Source organism: Rhinopithecus bieti, unplaced genomic scaffold (assembly GCF_001698545.2).
Source record: "Rhinopithecus bieti isolate Rb0 unplaced genomic scaffold, ASM169854v2 scaffold_1014, whole genome shotgun sequence".
Lineage (NCBI taxonomy): Eukaryota > Metazoa > Chordata > Mammalia > Primates > Cercopithecidae > Rhinopithecus > Rhinopithecus bieti.
Genome location: NW_016803499.1, coordinates 3,671,488 through 3,690,456, shown reverse-complemented (window position 1 = coordinate 3,690,456; position 18,969 = coordinate 3,671,488). Strand labels below are relative to the sequence as shown.

The window sequence follows — 18,969 nt, the reverse complement described above, 5'->3', positions numbered from 1 at the left end:
GGGGGGGGGGCGGGGGGCGGGGGGCGGCCTTGCCTCAGCTTGGACCAGGAGCGCTTTCTGACCTTGGGCCTCCGTGTAAGTCCCAAGGAGGTCCTGGGGTAGGGGAACGTGGGGAAGGGCGTGACGCGCAAGGCGCCAAACCCACTGACCTCCTCCTCCTCGAAGCCCGTGAGGTCCCAGCGGTAGTTGAGCCGCATCTGTTTCCGCTTCCAGTGCTCCATGAAGGTGGCAGCTGTGGGCAGGGGCAAAACCAGAATTTCCAATGACATAAAGGCATTTTTCTTTTTTTTTTTTTTGAGACAGAGTTTTGCTCTTGTTGCCCAGGCTGGAGTGCAATGGCGCGATCTCGGCCCACTGCAATCTCGCCCCCTGGGTTTAAGCAATTCTCCTGCCTGAGTCTCCTGAGTAGCTGGGATTATAGGCATGAGCCACCACACCCAGCTAATTTTTATATTTTTAGTAGAGACAGGGTTTCACCATGTTGGCCATGTTGGCCAGGCTGGTCTCAAACTCCTGACCTCAGGTGATACACCTGCCTTGGCCTCCTAAAGTGCTGTGATTACAGGCGTGAGCCACTGCGCCCAACCAAGGCATTCTTTTCTTTTTTATCGGTGTTTGGTGAGCGAGGGTGATGTACTGGGCTGAGAACTTTATCTGAATTCATGTGCTCAGCCCTCCCACCAATTCTGTGGGGCAGGAACGGTCATTCTCCCAGATGAGGAAACTGACGCATGGGATACTCAAGTCCCAACCGAGGTTACCCAGCTAGTCAGTGAGGGATGGGCAGCCTGGTCCCAGAGCCCATGCCTCAACCATCCTGCCCCATTGCTCTTGGGGAACCCGCTTTGGAGGTCAGGAGGAACGAGGGGTGAGCCCAGGCCACTCACTCACTTGGGCTTCAAACCACTCCAGGAGTCTGCCTGCTGAACTGCACTGGCAGCTGCTGCATTCGGCTTCATATTCCCAACAGACAAAGCATGGTTCAAATGCCGCCTCCTCCAGGAAGCCACTGATCATCCCCCTTAGTGTGAGAAAAACCCAGCTCCTCTCGGGACCTTCCTCAGCCTGCGTCTGTCTTGCCCACGGTGTCAGTGCTGCCTTCCATCAGGATCCCTGTCCTATGACTTGTGTGTGGGGCAGGGATGGGGCCTTGTTCCCCTGGGTCCCCAGTTCCCAGAGGTGCCTGGGACAGACAGGTGCTCGAGTAGGCACTGAATGACTGACTTTTGCGAGCACACAGCTTGCAAAAGGAGATGCCCCTGGCCGAAGTGTTTATCCTGATCACTTCTCCCTGCAAAAGAAAATCTGCAGAGGCTGAGGGGCAGAGTAACAGGAAGGCCCCGGAGTTCCTCAGAGCTCACGATTCTCGAGCTGTTCCATGCCAGGCACTGTTGGGAGCTGGTCAATCTACAGACCTCTCCAGGACAGGGCCCTTGCGTTTGTCTGAAGATGCTTAGTACAAATTTTAGGGCAATAATACGGGAGTTCAATACCAACCAGTGAGCTCTGTGACCTTTGGCAAGTTATTTAGCCTCTCTGTGCCTCTGTTTCCTCATCCGTAAAATGGTGCTCTCTAATAATCAGACTTGGAGTATCAGTGAGGAAGTATCAGTTATTTAAGCCTCACAGTGATCATACGAGGTAGGCACTATTCCCATCCCCTCCATTTTACAGAGGGGGAAACTGAGGCTCAGAGGGATCAAATGGCTTATCCGAGAAGCAGCAGCACTGATGTGCAAGTAAAATGGGCTGTGTGACGGTGAACGTGCAGAGTGAATTCACAAATGTGGCCCTTAACTGAAGGCGACGTGTGGCAGGAAAGAACGGAAGTTGTGGGTGTGAACCTGATTCAGAGGACGTGAGTCTATGCATAACACACCCCATTCCCATTAAGGCGAGGTGTGAATGGGGCTTCCGAGCATGCACTGGTTTGTCTAGGATGGCAACTGTATCAACTGGCCCAGCCTGGAAATAGGACCCCCCCTACCCACATCTTTCACAGTGGGGTAATTTAATCCTGGGACTTGCTCGCACAGGCAATAGAAAAGCTGAGAAGCCACATGGGGGATGGTGGGACCACCCAGAGATGACCCACAGCAGGAGCTGGCATCTGTTTCAGCATGGCAGGACAGTAGGAGGTGCTCAGCGCCCATGCTGGAGCCAGAAATTGGAGATGCCCAGAAGAAGCTGGGATCACGGAGGAAGGGCTTCCTAGGAGGAAGTCAAGAGCCCGGAGAAGACACAGTCATTGCTGGGGATGTCCCAGGAAGTGGAGGGAGATGGGGAGCAATATCTTGGCTGCTCCCGTCCTCCCACCTTCTGATTTCCCAAAAGGGCTTCCCACTGGCTGAACCTACTAGGAAGAGGGAGAGCTAGGGAGCCTGGGAAACGTGGCTTCCCAAGAGGCAGAGCTGAGCAGGCGAGGGAACGGCTATCGCTGAAACACCAGCCGGAAACCCAGCCACTCAGCAGACACGCACTGAGTGCCATGGCTGTGACAGGTAAGGGGGGCCATGGGGGCCCAGGAGGAGGCCCCCAACCCCCGGGGGCCCCTGACCCTCAGGAGGCAGACGGTGAGAGTGGCCCATCTGCAGTGGGCACCCTTCCCAGGAGGCAATGCGGGGAGGTCTCTGCCTCTTTGAAGATGTCCTTTGGCCCCTGCAGCTGCTCTGGAGCGGTGGAGGAGGCCAGACGTTTCCTGGTCTCTGCCTGGTCTGCAAGGCCCCCAACCATTGCTCCTCCACTGGGCTATGAAAGCTGCCTCTTTCTGTCCTCCTCTGCCCACCCAGGGTAACAACGCCCTTTTACGATGCTTTTTTGGGGCTGAGCACTGCCCAGGAGGGCTGGCTCCACGCACACCTGCAGAGTTGGCCTGTTTACCTGCCACCATGGTTAGTACTGAGTGTCAACTTCATTGGATGGAAGGATGCAAAGTATTGTTTCTGGGTGTGTCTGTGAGGATGTTGCTAGAGGAGGTTAACGTTTGAGTCAGTGTGGGGGGTAGAGGCAGACCTACCCTTAATCTGGGTGGGCACCATCCCCTCTGCTGCCAGCACGGCTAGAAAAAGCAGGCAGGAGAACGTGGAAGAGCAGACTCGCTCAGTCTTCCGGCCTGCGTCTTTCTCCCGTGCTGGATGCTTCCTGCCCTGGAACATCAGACTCCGAGTTCTCCAGCTTTTGGACTCTTGGACTTACAACAGCGGTTTGTCAGGGGCTCTCAGGCCTTTGGCCACAGACTGAAGGCTGCACTGCCGGCTGTCCTACTTTCGAGGGTTTGGGACTCAGACTGATCCACTGCTGGCTTCCCTTCTCCTCTACTTGCAGACGGCCTATTGTGGGGCTTGACCTTGTGATCGTGTGAGTTGTCGGTTCTCCTGAATAAACTCCCTTTCATATGTACAATATCCTGTTAGTTCTGTCCTTCCAGAGAACCCTGACTCACGCACCTTCCCTGTCCCGGCCTCCCCAGCTCCTCCTCTTTCCCAGACTTGGCCTCCGTTATGACACTCACCCCACTGCCGCCCCGGCTCGCCCTCTCTGCACTCGCCAGCTTGCAGCGTATCAACAGTCACCAGTTAATGAGGACGTATCTGTGCACTCGCATTTTACAGACATCAGTCAATCTCATCTTCATAATGACCACAGGCAGGCAGGATGATTCCCACTCACAGACTGACAAAGTGGAGACCATTTACAAAACTGAGATTCAGAGTGCTGTGTCCAAGGTCAGCTGCAGGGGAGCAGCAGCCATTGCATTTGAACCTCATTCTCTTGGACTCGAGTCTTCACGGAACCACGATACTGGAGAAACTCTCCATGCAGATATTTAACTTTCCTTAAGGAAACAATAGCTGCAGTTGCCACAAGTCTGATTATTAAAGCATACCATCTATGGATGAGGAAATGGGGGCACAGAGAGGTTAAGCAAGTTGCCTAAGGTCACAGAGCTTGGTAGCTGGTATTGAACCCTGGTATTCTTTTTTTTTTTTTTTTTGAGACAGAGTCTCTCTCTGTTGCCCAGGCTGGAGTGCAGTGGCGTGATCTCAGCTCACTGCAACCTCCGCCTCCTGAGTTCAAGTAATTCTCCTGCCTCAGCCTCCCAAGTAGCTGGGACTACAGGTGTATGCCACCACATCTGGCTAATTTTTGTATTTTTAGTAGAGACAAGGTTTCACCATGTTGGCCAGGTTGGTCTTGAACTCCTGGCATCAAGTGATCTGCCTGCCTTGGCCTCCCAAAGTGCTGGGATTACAGTTGTGAGCCATCGCACCTGGCATTGAACCGTGGTATTCTTGCTCTAAAATTTGTACTGTGTCTTCAGACAGAAGCAAAGGCCCTGGCCTGGAGGTGTCTTGTCTGTAGATTGAACAGGACCCAGACTGGAGCCTAGAATGTAACCTGGTGGCTGGGAGTGGGGTGGAGGGTGGAGATGATAAGCCACAAGATGTGGCTTGTTTGGCTCAGACACGTTTAAAAAATAAAGACATTTGACATAAAAATTATGCCTTTCCTGCTTCTCCTTTAAAAGCCAGAAGCATTGGCAGCAGAAGGCTGGGGCTGAACAATGATTGTTGCTTTGTCAAAACTTGGGCATGCCTTTCCACTTGGCCACAGACCCCACCATGCCCTATTGTCTGGCTTTTGTGGGCACTGAGCGTTGGGCTGGAGCTGTGGAGTCTAGGCTTCGCCAGCAGGAAAGGAGATGTGAAGACTCGTGCTGCGCCTGGTGGCCAGTCCTCAAAGCTGGTATTGTGAGCAGTATGAAGAACCACCTTCTAGCGGGGTGAGCGAAGGCAGCAGGAACCCTGAGCACCATCTTCTGCAAGCAATTCTCCTGCTCCCGACTCCTCCCTCCTCACCCACACGAGTTCCGATTCCTGCCCTCTGAGGCTCCCAATCCTGGTCCTCCTTGCCAATGTGCCAACCACCTCATACAAATGTTGTATAATACCCAGCTGCCACCAGGGCGCTGGGCATGGTGCTTTCCCACGCCTAATCCCCTCGGATCCTGCCCCGGCCCCCTCCACGCAGGGATGACGCACTCCATTTTATAGACACATAGATGAGGTTCTGAGACGTCAGGGGACTCATCAAGTAAGGGCAGAAACCTGGACCCAGGCCTTCTGATGCCCAGATGAACTGGTATCAGGGACGGGGCTTCCCACCCACGAGTGCACAATGAAGAAACAGCCTTGAGTGTGGCAGCCTTACAAGGTGGTCAAAGGGACAAGCCCATCCCCCTGAAACCTGGAGCCAGGAGTCACCACAGCACACAGCACAGAGGGTAGCAGCGAGCGAGAAGCCAGGCCGGACGGGAGCAGGTGGTTGGGCTACGGTTCCTTCCCATATTGATGTTCACAGCACAGAGACACACAAACTCCTCACAGAGGCGTCCAAACTCCACCACAGAGGCAGCAGGTGAGCGAAAGACTCTAGGTCTACGTGGGATCTCATCGGGGTGAACATGGGCAGCTGACCACACTGCTGCCAACCTCAGTCTCTGAGAAATGGGCTTGTTACCAGCACCTGCCTGAGAGGGTCTATCATAGACTGTCCCTGACTTCATCCACAAGCGGTGCTCAGGGTGGGGCCCGTGTCTCTGTAAGGGCTTGACAGAGGACCACTCTTACAGCCCAGCTTGGTCGTGGGGATCTCCACGTGTCCCCTTTAGAGGCGCAGCACAGGACGGAGCCTACATTTTGTATCGCTCCATTTGTATAAAATAGTCAGAATATTTATAGGTAAATCCATAGAGACAGAAAGCAGATTGGTAGTTGCCAGGGGCTGGGGTTGGGGAAAAGGGGGACCGACTACTTCATGGAGACAGGGTTTCCCTTTGAGGTCATCAAAATGTTCTGGAATTAGATAGAGACGTGGATGCATAACACGTGCTAAATGCCACTGGACTGTGCACCTAAAATGATTAATTTTATGTTTTGTGAATTTCACTGCATTTTACAAAAAGCGAACAATAGAATGATGGGCGTAGATTCCCCTTATGTGTTAATGTGTGCTTGCCACATCTTGGAGGAACCACAGGAGAATGGGCTGGAGGGACACACACATGTGTGGTTACCTATGGCAGGGGGCAATCTGTTCATTTCCTCCAGGATTTCTCAGTGTGGGTCTGGGAATCTGGGGTGTTCCTGAATCTCCCCAGGGAGCTTGTTAAAATGCAGTTGTCTGACCTACAGAGTCACCCAGGGTCCCTGGAATCTGCATTCTGAACAAGCTCCATAGGCTGCGCTCAAGCCAGCAGGCATCTGGAAGTACCGACCCCTGCATCTTTCTGCCATCCTTCTCCAACCATCCCTCCATCCATTAGATTAGCTGCCTCTCCTCCCAAGCTGCATCCCACCCCGCCTTGACCTATCCCAATGTCTCTACTACTCAGGCCTCACTCCAATTTCCCTAATTCCACGGCCCCTCCTTGACTGGCTGGTGGACACCCTTTCTGAGCTCTCTCTCCCCTGAGATGCTGTTGCCCAAAACAGCGCACATCTCCGGCGCTTCAACTGATGCTCTCTTGGTTCCCCTGAGCGAGCTGCAACCCGCTCTGCAGCCGCCCGGTGGACAGCCCCATCTCCCCAGTGAGATCCGTGCTCCTCACGGGCAGGGGTCACGTCTTCCAAGCCTCTGCCCTCCACCCCCGAGCCCACCAGCTCTGGGAGGCAGGCAGGGCACGGTCACACATGACCACGAAGCAGGGGTGCATCCTGCCAAACTGCATGTGGGGTCCCTATCCAGTCACCTCCTTGAAATGTGACCCCCTGCTCTGGCCTGACTTGCATCCCTCCAAATTCACATGGAAGCCCTAACCCCCCAGGTGATGGTATATGAAGATGGGGCCTTTGGGGGCTGATTGGGTTTGGCTGAGGTCATGAGGGTGGGACCCTCGTGATGGGATTCGTGCCCTTGGAAGAAGAGACAGCAGAGAACGGGCTTCCTGTCTCTGCCTTTGCCACCTGAGAACACAGGGAGAAGGTGGCTGTCTGAAAGCCAAGGCATGGGCCGAATCAGCTGGCACTTTGATCTTGGACTTCTCCAAACTCAGAACTGTGGGAAATACATGCCTGTTTTTGCAGGCACCTGTCTGTGGTGTTTGGTTACGGCAGCTGGGGCAGGCTAAGACACCCACTCCCTGGGAATAGAAACCACCCTTCGCTAACCTCCAGTTCCCGAAAAGTGCAATGTTGCTTAGTGCAGACTCCATTTCCGTGAACTGGTGGTCAGAGAGGGGTCTCCTGGGGAGTGGCGGGGCGGGGCAGAGCTCTGGTCCTGCATGTGAGTGCAGAGATTGGCGGGGCACAAAGGCCTCCAGCCTTCCCTTTCGCTCTCAGTCACCAGGCACCCTACCTATTTATCCCTGGAACAAGTTTAGTTCCCACAGACAGATGATCACAGTGCATCCCCTTCGTCCCCACCTAGCTGGGAGTGACTCAGCTGGGTGACTTGTCAACTGCATGTAAAATCTCAGGCCCAGGCCCCGGAAAGGATTACAGTTCCACCTCTGACGTTTCATTCAAGTTGGGACCATCTTTCTCGGGCTTTTTGCAGCCAGGCTCAAATCAGATAAACTCCTTTGTTCTTCGTGGAACTGACAAGCAGTTAAAACCCCATTATTATGCTATAATTTCAGAAAATGGATCCAAGTGAATAGCTAAATAGGGCTCAACGTTACTTAATGAGACATCTTATTTGAGGCTTTCAAATGTCAGAAATCCCAGACAGCAGCAAGCTGAAGGCTCTGGGACCGACATGGCAGCTCCAGGAAAGCTGGACCCCACAGTGCAGTGGAAGCAAAGATTAAAACAGCAGGCTGGAGGTGATTCATCCACCGTGAAGACAGAGCCCCACACCCCAGCAGGCGGGTGGCCACGACCAGGCTCCTGGCTGCCAGGCAGTAACAGGTTTATGTCTCTGCCATTGTAGGAGCAGAAATGTGAACAGCTGGAGGCAGGAAAAGAAAGGGCACAAGAGGAGAAGAAACACCAGAGGGAAAATAATCCCTTAGAGGGTAAAGAACAAATCATTGAATAAGGGATTAAAAAACACACAAGGAGCCATCCCTGGTAATTGCCCTTGACAGCCAGTGTGAAAAGGGCCTGGGACGGGGGCTTTGTCCCTCCCCCCTCCGCTCACACCTCTCAGCCGCAGTAGGTTCTTTCCTGTGGATTTAGAATAAGCTCCTTTTCTCTAAAGCAAGTGCTTCGTGGGAGTGGCCTGGCTTTTTTGTGAATTCCCCCCACCCCCGCTCAAAACGGGAGTGTGCAGACGGAACTTGTGCTTGACTCTATTTGACAGTCGGGGCACATTTGTTATCTCCCAGGGCTGAAGTGGAGCTAGGGAGGGGTGAGACAAGCAGTGGAGCCTCCTGCGGGGTCAGCAGGCACAGAGTCCCCTCTCCCAGTGTCAGGGGAGTGCAGCCATCTGCTAGGAAGGGGCTGGCCCGCAGCTCTTGGGACACAAGGCGCTAGGTGCGGGGTGAAGAACTGCACAACAGGCAAGCTGGCTTCACGAAACAGGGCCACCGAATGAACAACCACAGCCCGTGGGGGCCGGTGCGCTCGGCAGTACTACGCCTACATGCCCCCCACTACTGGCTCACGGTGCATTTCTGCTACTCCAAGAGGGCCCATGATGAGGGCCCGGGGAACGTTTGGACAGAGAGGTGGGACCAGTGCTGAAACCTTGGAGGCAGATGCGCCGGGGTGAGCATCTGAGACTTCTGTTGGGGACCTGTTAGCTGTGTGATCTCAGGCAAGTCTCTTACCCTCTCTGTGCTTCTATCAGAGGCATTCCAACCAAAGCGACTCCATCTTGAGTGAGGATAAGGAAAAATGAGGCTGGGGCTTGCTGCAACTCCATCTTGAGTGAGGACTAGGAAAAATGAGACTGGGACTTGCTGCACCTCCATCTTGAGTGAGGATGAGGAAAAATGAAGCTGGGGCTTGCCGGGCTGCATTCCCAGCGCCTAGATGTTTACATTAAGGGAACAGATTGATAACGTTTGCTAAACAGACTCAGACTCAGGAATGTCCTGATATCCTGATATGTTGAGAACTAAAGCATTCCTAATTTTACTTTAGAGATAATAATATTGATTTTCACAAAATATAGTAATTAAGACAATTAATCTTTTATCACAAACGCTTGTGACAGAGTACATCTCCCCATGATTTTCTTTGTTATCCTTTTTTTTTTTTTTTTTTTTTTTTGAGACGGAGTCTCGCTCTGTGGCCCAGGCTGGAGTGCAGTGGCGCAATCTCAGCTCACTGCAAGCTCTGCCTCCCGGGTTCACGCCATTCTCCCGCCTCAGCCTCCGAGTAGCTGGGACTACAGGCGCCGCCGCCACGCCCGGCTAGTTTTTTTTGTATTTTAGTAGAGACGGGGTTTCACCGTGCTAGCCAGGATGGTCTCGATCTCCTGACCTCGTGATCCGCCCGTCTCGGCCTCCCAAAGTGCTGGGATTACAGGCTTGAGCCACCGCGCCCGGCCTTCTTTGTTATCCTTTATATAAAGAAGCACTGTACCTAGGGTGGGCACGTTCCTCCTCTTACTTTCAGAATGCTCTATTCTGTAGCCATTCTTTCACTCCTTTACCTTCTCTCTTCTTCCTCTTTTTTTTTTTTTTTCTTGAGACAGAGTCTTGCTGTTGTCACCCAGGCTGGAGTGCAATGGCGCGATCTCGGCTCACTGCAACCTCCGCCTCCTGGGTTCAAGCGATTCTTCTGCCTCAGCCTCCCGAGTAGCTGGGATTATAGGCACCCGCCACCACGCCCAGCTAATTTTTCATATTTTTAGTAGAGAGGGGGTTTCAATATGTTGGCCAGGCTGGTCTCGAACTCCTGACCTCAGGTGATCCACCCGCCTCAGCCTCCCAAAGTGCTGGGATTACAAGTGTGAGCCACTGTACTGGACCACTCCTTTACTTTCTTGATAAACTTGCTTTTGCTTTAGACTGTGGACTCACCCTGAATTCTTTCTTGTGTGAGATCCAAAGACCCTCTCCTGAGGTGTGGATCAAGACCCCTTTCTGGTAACACTTTAGCATCTTCAACAGAGAAAAGAACAGAGCCTCGGTCTGGGACTGTTGTGGAGTTACAGAGAGAGCTGGTACAGAGCCCTTAGCCCGGACTGGCACAGAGGCAGTCCTCAGCGCAGCTCCCAAAGCGAAGGAGGTGTATTTTTGTGGAGACAGACGGGGAAACTCCTCTAGGCGAGAGAAAAACTTGGAGGTAATCCAGTCAGGAATAAGCCAGGCACACGTTCAGCACACACGCCAGCCGGAGCCAGTTAGTAATGCCTGCGGAGTAGGGCCTAGAGTCAGGTATTTGGGGCTCAAGACGGAGATTTCTCAAATAACTTAAAACAGAAGTACCATTTAACTCAGCAATGCCATTACTGGGTATATGCCCAAAGAAATATCAATTGTTCTACCATAAACACACATGTATGCATATGTTTACCATAGCATTATTTATGAGAGCAAAGACATGGAATCCATGAAGATGCCCATCAGTGGTTAACTGGGTAAAGAATATTTGTTCCAGGCTGGGCGTGGTGGTTCACACCTGTAATCCCAGCACTTTGGGAGGCTGAGGTGGGCAGATCACCTGAGGTTAGGAGTTTGAGACCAGCCTGGCCAACATGGTGAAACCCCGTCTCTTCTAAAAATACAAAAATTAGCTGGGTGTGGTTGTGGGCGGCTGTAATCCCAGCTACTGGGGAGGCCAAAGCAGAAGAACTGATTGAACATGGGAGGCAAAGGTTGCAGTGAGCTGAGATTGTGCCACTGCACTCCAGCCTGGACAACAAGAGCGAAACACTGTCTCTACTAAAAATAGAAAAAATAGCTGGACGTGGTGGCGGGTGCCTGTAATGTCAGCTTCTCGGGAGGCTGAGGCAGGAGAATCACTTGAACATGGGAAGCAGAATTTGCAGTGAGCCAAGATCACGCCACTGCATTCCAGCCTGGGTGACAGGCACTCTGTCTCAAAATAAAAACTAAAAAAGGATATGTGGTCTGTATACATCATGGAATACTACACAGTCATAAAAGGAAGGCCTTTGCAGCAGCATGGACAGAGCTAGAGACCATTGTCCTAAGCGGACTAAACTAATGCAGGAACAGAAAACCAAATGCCATGTGTTCTCACCTTTAAGTGGGAGCTAAACGTTGAGTACACAGGGACACCAAGCAGGCGACAGGAGACACCGGGGCCTACTTGAGGGTGGAGGGTGGGAGGAGGGTGAGGATGGAAAAACTGTCTGTGGGGTACTGTGCTGATTATCTGGGTGACAAAATAGCCTGCACACCAAACCAATGGCACGCAATCTACCCATGTAACAGATCTGCGCATGTAACCTCCGAGCCTAAAATAAAAGTTGGAAAAGAAAAAACAAACAAACAAACAAACAAAAACCTGTAACTAAAAAAAAGCTCTGAAAAGTATTTGGGACTCAGAAACCAGAATTCGGGGGTTCAAGCCCTGCTTAAGAGCTGGTGTAAGCTTGGGAAAATCGCCCTAGTTTATTCATCCTCCAAATGGGGTAATAGATCTATTTACCTCCTTCAGGGGAGTTAGTGAGTCAGGACACAGAAGATGCTTATGGCAGTGCCTGGCACAAAATAAGGCTCACCCACCTTCAGCTGTGATTCTTTTCTTTTTCTTTCTTTCTTTCTTTCTTTTTTTTTTGAAATGGACTCTCACTCTTTTTGCCCAGGCTGGAGTGCAATGGCGTGATCTTGGCTCACTGCAATCTCCGCCTCTTGGGTTCAAGTGATTCTCCTGCCTCAGTCTCCTGAGATTACAGGCATGAGCCACTGTGTCTGGCCTTTTTTTTTTTTTTTTTTTTTTTTTTTTGATGGAGTTTCACTCTTGTTGCCCAGGCTGGAGTGCAGTGGCACGATCTTGGCTTACTGCAACCTCTGCCTCCCGGGTTCAAGTGATTCTCCTGCCTCAGGCTCCCAAGTAGCTGGAACTACAGGTGCAGGCTGCCATGCCCCGCTAATTTTGTATTTTTAGTAGAGATGGGGTTTCACCATGTTGGCCACACTGGTCTTAAACTTCTGACCTCAGGTGATCCGCCCGCCTTGGCCTCCCTGAGTGTTGGGATTACAGCCATGAACCACTGCGCCTGGCCAGCTGTTATTCTTTTCTAAAGAAGAAGAAGTCACTGNTTTTGATGGAGTTTCACTCTTGTTGCCCAGGCTGGAGTGCAGTGGCACGATCTTGGCTTACTGCAACCTCTGCCTCCCGGGTTCAAGTGATTCTCCTGCCTCAGGCTCCCAAGTAGCTGGAACTACAGGTGCAGGCTGCCATGCCCCGCTAATTTTGTATTTTAGTAGAGATGGGGTTTCACCATGTTGGCCACACTGGTCTTAAACTTCTGACCTCAGGTGATCCGCCCGCCTTGGCCTCCCTGAGTGTTGGGATTACAGCCATGAACCACTGCGCCTGGCCAGCTGTTATTCTTTTCTAAAGAAGAAGAAGTCACTGAATGAACAGAGGCCACGAAGCACAAGGTGAGAGGTTAGGTTTAAGCTCAGTCTCCTAGGGCCCAAGGCTATGTTTTCAAATTTTCAAAAAGCAACGGCTCACTTTTAACAGCCAGCGCAACGTATCAACCGGCACCAGGCACAAGCCAGGCATGGCCCTAAGAGCTTTGCATGCAGTGACTCCTTCCATGTTCCCAGCAACCCTGTGGGGCGGGACCGTGTCTCCGTTCTACAGATGTGAACCTCGGACCCAGAGAGTAGAAGGAAGTTCTGAGGTCACAGGGCTGGCAGGTGACAGAGTTGAGATTTGAACCTGAGCCGGGCCCCAGAGCTGGCACTATGAACCCCTTGACTGTATCTAATCATCCTACTACACAGCCAGGCCAGCCTGAGTAATCCAGTGAAGCCAAACTGTCAAGTGGGCGGCCAGGGCAGGCTGGGCCCCACTGGGTGGATCTTCCCAGCCTGGAGCTGGGGTATTAGGAGGCTGGGGAGTCACAGCCTCCTGGGTCATGATCAGAGAGAGGGAGACAGGGAGGGATCTGACCAGTGCAGAGGTCTCTAGGAAGGCGAGGGAGGGAAGGAGCAGCAGACAGCAGTGACAGTGGGGGTGGGTGGGGAGGTGCTGGGGAGATAGTTCCTGATAGACACAGGGTCCAGGGAGGCAGGCAGGGGCAGGCAGGGGAGCGAGGACAGGCTCAGAGAGATGTGGCTTCGGTTCCTGGCTGTGCCAATGGAGCCTAACTTTCCTCCTCTGTGAAATGGGGACAGGTTCTCCGCTGTTTGGATACAGTGTGATAAACAACAAGGAGCTCTGGCACGTGCGCTTCAGCAGTGACAGACTGCTGCTGATCCTACATTTATAATTCTAAATTTACAATACAGTTTGATCCCCAAATTAAAAACCGGAGCTGGGCTGTAGGCCTGGGAATCTTCCCATAAGCCACATGGCATTGGATCACACATAGACATCACCTCCCAATGCTCTGCAGTAGCCCCAGCAAGAAGTTCTCCAAACTCAGCTTGAATGCTTCCCAGCACGGGGCGCTCACCCCCTCGCTGGCCAGTCCAGCTCAGCATGTCTCACTATTCATGGCTGGAACTCACTCCCTGCACTGAGCTACCGACCCATGGCTCCCATTCTCGGCCTCCCCTGGAAAATCGAACGCCTTTGTCCACGAAGAGAAACGACTGCATTTATCTCGAGGCTGTGCTGATTTCTACGCATGTCTGTCCCCACCTGTGACTGGAGTCCCAGGAACTCAAGACCTGCCCCTCACACTGCTCTGCCCATACCTTGGTGTGGTGGAGATGAGCAAGTCTGAGGGCGGCTTCCAGGCAAGTGCAGGCGCCGACGACAGGCACCTGACCTCACCAGGAAAGGCCTCTCCTAACTCTCCCTGGGCCCTCACTTGCTCACAGGAGATGGCAGGCCCTGGCTGAGCCTTCGAACCTCAGCAGAGGAACTCTCGTCTTCCCCTAACAAACTCCAGGCAGAAGCCCCAAACGTGAAATCGGCCAAAGGACTATGTTCATTTAACTCAGGACTGAGGCCAGGGTGAGGTGAGGGAGGCGCTGGGGCTACAGGGTCCTACGACACTCACTCTCAGGGTCATGGGCCCCTAAGACAAGATACCAACTTCCATGCTCTACCCAGGCTTCCTTCCCTTGCACTTAAACCTCTTGATTGGTGTGGGACCCTGCAGAGGCCTATGGGACCCAGTTTGAGAACCACGGGGGACTGATAAGCCCAGAGCTGCTGCCACCTGGGAAGCAGGCCCAGGCCTAGAGCCTCCAGCAGGGTCGGTCAGCCCTGGACACTCTATTCTCGGAGGGTCCACAGGCCTGGGGGCCACAGGGCTGCTAGCCAGCCCAATACATGAGGGACCAGACCCTTGTGGGTTTCTCTGCAAACAACCAGGGTGCTGAGCAATCTGCGCAGCCCGCATCCTCTCAAAGGACGACCGTGCAGAAGGAACACCAAGAAGGAGGGAGGCTTGGGGGGAGGGGCTTGTTCTGTGGGTGCAGCACCTGCGCCTGCCCAGTAGGCACTCCCACAGCTGACCTGGAAGGCATGAGTGGGTGATGCCCTGGCACGCAGAAGAAGGAATCTGCAGTGGCCAGAATGCCACGTAGTGCTTTGGGCTCCCAAAACAAGAGCCGCAACAGGCGCTCATCACAGAGATCTCTTACCGCCCGGTGTGCTAAGCTCAAAATGGGATAATTACAGCCCAAGATGGCTTCTTTTTTTCTTTTTTATTATACTTTAAGTTCTAGGGTACATGTGCACAACGTGCAGGTTTGTTATATACATATACATGTGCCATGTTGGTGTGCTGCACCCATCAACTCGTCAGCACCCATCAACTCGTCATTTACATCAGGTATAACTCCCAATGGCATCCCTCCCCCCTCCCCCCTCTCCATAATAGGCCCCAGTGTGTGATGTTCCCCTTCCCGAGTCCAGGTGATCTCATTGTTCAATTCCCACCTATGAGTGCACCTGGAACTCCTGCCACAGCCCTGCACCCTTCCCATGGGGTCTTCTCTTGAAACAGATGCTGCAGCTTTTAGAGCAGCAGATACATCAGGTTTGCTTCCTGTGGTTCCCCTGGGGCCTGGCAGTGTGGGACACACACTTCGCTCAGTACACACGGGCCGATGAGTACCTCCCATACACCAGGCGCGTGCACACTCTCATGTAGGTAGGACACACGCTGCGCTCAGTACACACGGGCCGATGAGTACCTCCCACACACCAGGCGTGCACACCCTCATGTAGGCGGGACACATGCTGCGCTCAGTATACATGGACCGAGGAGTACCTCCCACATACCAGGTGCATGCACACTCTCATGTAGGCGGGACACACGCCCTCAGTACACACGGGCCGATGAGTACCTCCCACACACCAGGCATGCACACCCTCATGTAGGTGGGACACACGCCCTCAGTACACATGGGCCGATGAGTACCTCTCACACACCAGGTGTGCACACTCTCATGTAGGTGGGACACAGGCTGCGCTCAGCACACATGGGCCGATGAGTACCTCCCACACACCAGGTGTGCACACCCTCATGTAGGCGGGACACACGCTGCGCTCAGTATACATGGGCCGATGAGTACCTCCCACATACCAGGTGCGTGCACACTCTCATGTAGGCAGGACACACGCCCTCAGTACACATGGGCCGATGAGTACCTCCCACACACCAGGTGTGCTCACCCTCATGTAGGCGGGACACACGCTGCGCTCAGCGCACATGGACTGATGAGTACCTCCCACACACCAGGCGCATGCACACTCTCGTGTAGGTTTTCTTTGGTTCTCACAAGCTCCAACGTTGTAAGACAGCAGTGACCACCTATTTAGAGTGAGCTACATGCGAAGCCTCGGCTGAGAGTTCATGTCCACCGCCACTAATCCTCATGCAGCCCCATTCTGCAGACGAGGAAGCTGAGGTTCAGAGCAGTGAGGTGGGGACTGGCAGAGGGGAGTCTGAGCCCCGGGGGGCTATAGAAATGCACACGGGTTAGAGGGCTGACCACAGAAGGTGGCACTGAACAGTCTCCTAGCGGCTCGGGGGCTCAGTGCTACAGGGTCACACTTATTTGTGGGTCTTGCTATGGGGCACCCGAAGTACAGTCTCAGTGGCCGCACAGGCCCAGGGGACCGAAATGAGGAAACAGAGCTGCTGGCCACCACATGGAGGAAGCCCTCACGGGAGCCGGGCCCTTCCAGCTGGGCACACAGAGGGTGGGGGCTGCAGGGAGGTGCCTCAGGGCCAAGGCCTCTGTGGAGGGAACTCTGCTAAGGACACGGAGCTGCCCAATAAGATTCCAGGGTGAGGAGGGGCTTGAGGGAGGTGGCCGTCCACACAGCATCTAAGTGGAGAAGCTCCAACTCCCACCCTCGCCAGCACCCATGCTCAGAGCTGGCTGCCTCTATCCCGGGTCCCCGGAATGTGATGGGTGAGCGGAGGCAAGAGGACCCAGCACAGCTGCCCAGGCTGGAGCAGGAGCTGCAGAGGGTGGGCCAGACCTCCCCTCCCTCACCTCACCTGATACATCCCTTGGCTCTGCTGTGCACACCCACCCCCAAATCACACAGGCTGAGCCAAATCCTGAGTCCCAGCTGCAGAACGTCTGCACCAAGTGTGAGGATAACCACAGCCCGTCGGCTTCCTTAGCCTCCTCAGCTTTGTGGGGGAATTCTCTTATGCACTGTTGGAGGGAACACCAGCCCTGAATGCAGCCTCCGGAGCAGGGGAGGAGGCTGCCGAGCTGTGTAGGGATGGGGCTCAGGGCTGGAGAGAACCGAGGAGCCATAAAGAGGAAGAGGGGAGCAGCACGCTGGACTTGGAGCTGGGTCCCGGCACTGCAGTCCCTCTCTGCCCAGCTTGCTGGGTGCTTCTGTGCAGACCAGAGACCCAGCTCCGCCTTCATCCTCCGAACCTCCCCTAGGTTTCTAGCCTCCCCCGAGCAGCTGTCCCTTGGTCAGGAGGCTGCTGAGCTGGAATCACAGGCCTGACTTCGTGGTGCTCTCCACGGAGGATGCTGGCATGGCTTTGACAACGCCAGCCAATGCCCTGCTTAGTGATGGGGCACGGTACTGAATCCTAGGTCTGATCTTCGGGATCAGCACGCTGGCGGGTGAGGGCCGCACAGAGCCCTGCACCTGGCTGGCCTCTGTCCTCACAATCGTCTTTTCAGTCCATGTTTGCCCCTTGCCTACCCATGGAACACACAGGGCAGTGCCAAGCACGTAGAGCTGCAGGTGAGGTGGCGCTATTCTGGCCCCGGGAGCCTGCCCCAAGCAGGGATGCGAGGTGGGACCAAGAGACCTCTCTGTTCTACACCTGGTCTCTCTGCCACAAATGCTCCCTCCTCCACACCCATGTCAACTCAGCTGGAGGGCCTCATACTTCTTCCAGAAAGCCCTCCTGAATTCCCTCCTGTGCCGTCTCTGCCCCATCTCCTACAAGGTGGGAGCTCACAGGTAAGGATGGGGGCTTAACTGCCTGGCATGGGGCCAGGCCTGGGAGATGGCTCAGCACAGCTGCCCACTGTGGGCATCTCGAAGCCCAGCTGGCACAGGNGCCCTCAGTACACACGGGCCGATGAGTACCTCCCACACACCAGGCATGCACACCCTCATGTAGGTGGGACACACGCCCTCAGTACACATGGGCCGATGAGTACCTCTCACACACCAGGTGTGCACACTCTCATGTAGGTGGGACACAGGCTGCGCTCAGCACACATGGGCCGATGAGTACCTCCCACACACCAGGTGTGCACACCCTCATGTAGGCGGGACACACGCTGCGCTCAGTATACATGGGCCGATGAGTACCTCCCACATACCAGGTGCGTGCACACTCTCATGTAGGCAGGACACACGCCCTCAGTACACATGGGCCGATGAGTACCTCCCACACACCAGGTGTGCTCACCCTCATGTAGGCGGGACACACGCTGCGCTCAGCGCACATGGACTGATGAGTACCTCCCACACACCAGGCGCATGCACACTCTCGTGTAGGTTTTCTTTGGTTCTCACAAGCTCCAACGTTGTAAGACAGCAGTGACCACCTATTTAGAGTGAGCTACATGCGAAGCCTCGGCTGAGAGTTCATGTCCACCGCCACTAATCCTCATGCAGCCCCATTCTGCAGACGAGGAAGCTGAGGTTCAGAGCAGTGAGGTGGGGACTGGCAGAGGGGAGTCTGAGCCCCGGGGGGCTATAGAAATGCACACGGGTTAGAGGGCTGACCACAGAAGGTGGCACTGAACAGTCTCCTAGCGGCTCGGGGCTCAGTGCTACAGGGTCACACTTATTTGTGGGTCTTGCTATGGGGCACCCGAAGTACAGTCTCAGTGGCCGCACAGGCCCAGGGGACCGAAATGAGGAAACAGAGCTGCTGGCCACCACATGGAGGAAGCCCTCACGGGAGCCGGGCCCTTCCAGCTGGGCACACAGAGGGTGGGGCTGCAGGGAGGTGCCTCAGGGCCAAGGCCTCTGTGGAGGGAACTCTGCTAAGGACACGGAGCTGCCCAATAAGATTCCAGGGTGAGGAGGGGCTTGAGGGAGGTGGCCGTCCACACAGCATCTAAGTGGAGAAGCTCCAACTCCCACCCTCGCCAGCACCCATGCTCAGAGCTGGCTGCCTCTATCCCGGGTCCCCGGAATGTGATGGGTGAGCGGAGGCAAGAGGACCCAGCACAGCTGCCCAGGCTGGAGCAGGAGCTGCAGAGGGTGGGCCAGACCTCCCCTCCCTCACCTCACCTGATACATCCCTTGGCTCTGCTGTGCACACCCACCCCAAATCACACAGGCTGAGCCAAATCCTGAGTCCCAGCTGCAGAACGTCTGCACCAAGTGTGAGGATAACCACAGCCCGTCGGCTTCCTTAGCCTCCTCAGCTTTGTGGGGAATTCTCTTATGCACTGTTGGAGGGAAC

General features: G+C 54.3%; 1 protein-coding gene across 1 annotated transcript in view; it reads right to left on the bottom strand.

The window, feature by feature from the left end:
* Nucleotides 1-18,969, bottom strand: part of ANO1 (anoctamin 1) — a 205,656-nt gene that overhangs the window by 39,415 nt on the left and 147,272 nt on the right. Inside the window, 1 exon segment of the mRNA XM_017887072.1 lies at nt 150-232. Coding sequence (XP_017742561.1) covers nt 150-232 — 83 coding nt within the window.